This window comes from Fulmarus glacialis, unplaced genomic scaffold (assembly GCF_000690835.1).
Source record: "Fulmarus glacialis isolate BGI_N327 unplaced genomic scaffold, ASM69083v1 scaffold5100, whole genome shotgun sequence".
NCBI classification, from domain to species: domain Eukaryota; kingdom Metazoa; phylum Chordata; class Aves; order Procellariiformes; family Procellariidae; genus Fulmarus; species Fulmarus glacialis.
The window spans coordinates 1-530 of NW_009185686.1; the positions used below are offsets into that span (position 1 = coordinate 1).

The 530-nt window shown below is 60.6% G+C and overlaps 1 protein-coding gene across 1 annotated transcript in view; it reads right to left on the reverse strand.

The window, feature by feature from the left end:
* Window positions 1-110: 110 nt before the first annotated feature.
* Window positions 111-530, reverse strand: part of RAB33A (RAB33A, member RAS oncogene family) — a gene marked incomplete at its 5' end in the record, with an annotated part of 3879 nt that continues 3459 nt past the window's right edge. The window contains one exon of the mRNA XM_009572993.1: window positions 111-530. Coding sequence (XP_009571288.1) covers window positions 111-530 — 420 coding nt within the window.

Genomic DNA, 530 nt, shown 5'->3' on the forward strand with positions numbered 1-530 from the left:
TAGCCGAGTCGAGCCGGACCGAGCCGAGCCGAGCAAAGCAACACCCAGAGCTGACTGGAGCCGCAGAGACTTTATTGGGGTGACCGTGACAGAGGGCGGCGGGGCCCCGCTCAGCACGGGCAGGAGTTTTTACTGTTGGTGTCATGCGTTGGCTCCAGCCTGCGGGCCTGGCCCGGCCGCCCCTCCAGGTCCCGGCAGAGCAGCGAGCGCTGCACCTTCAGCCGGCAGGCCAGGCACATGAAAATGGCGTCCACGTTCTGGCTCTCCTTAGGGTCCTTGGCCGAGGTCTCAAACAAAAGCATGTTGTGAGCATCGGCGAACTTCAGGGCCATGCTGGATGGCACTTGGATCAGGTCTTTCAAGTCACACTTGTTCCCAACGAGCACCCTGGGGACAAGGGGGGGCACCGCGTGCCCGTTGCATTCCTCGATCCACATCTTGAGGTTGGTGAAGGAGGTCATCTTTGTGACATCGTAAACGAAGACGACGGCATGCACGTTGCGGTAGTAATGCTCTACCATGCTCTTCCG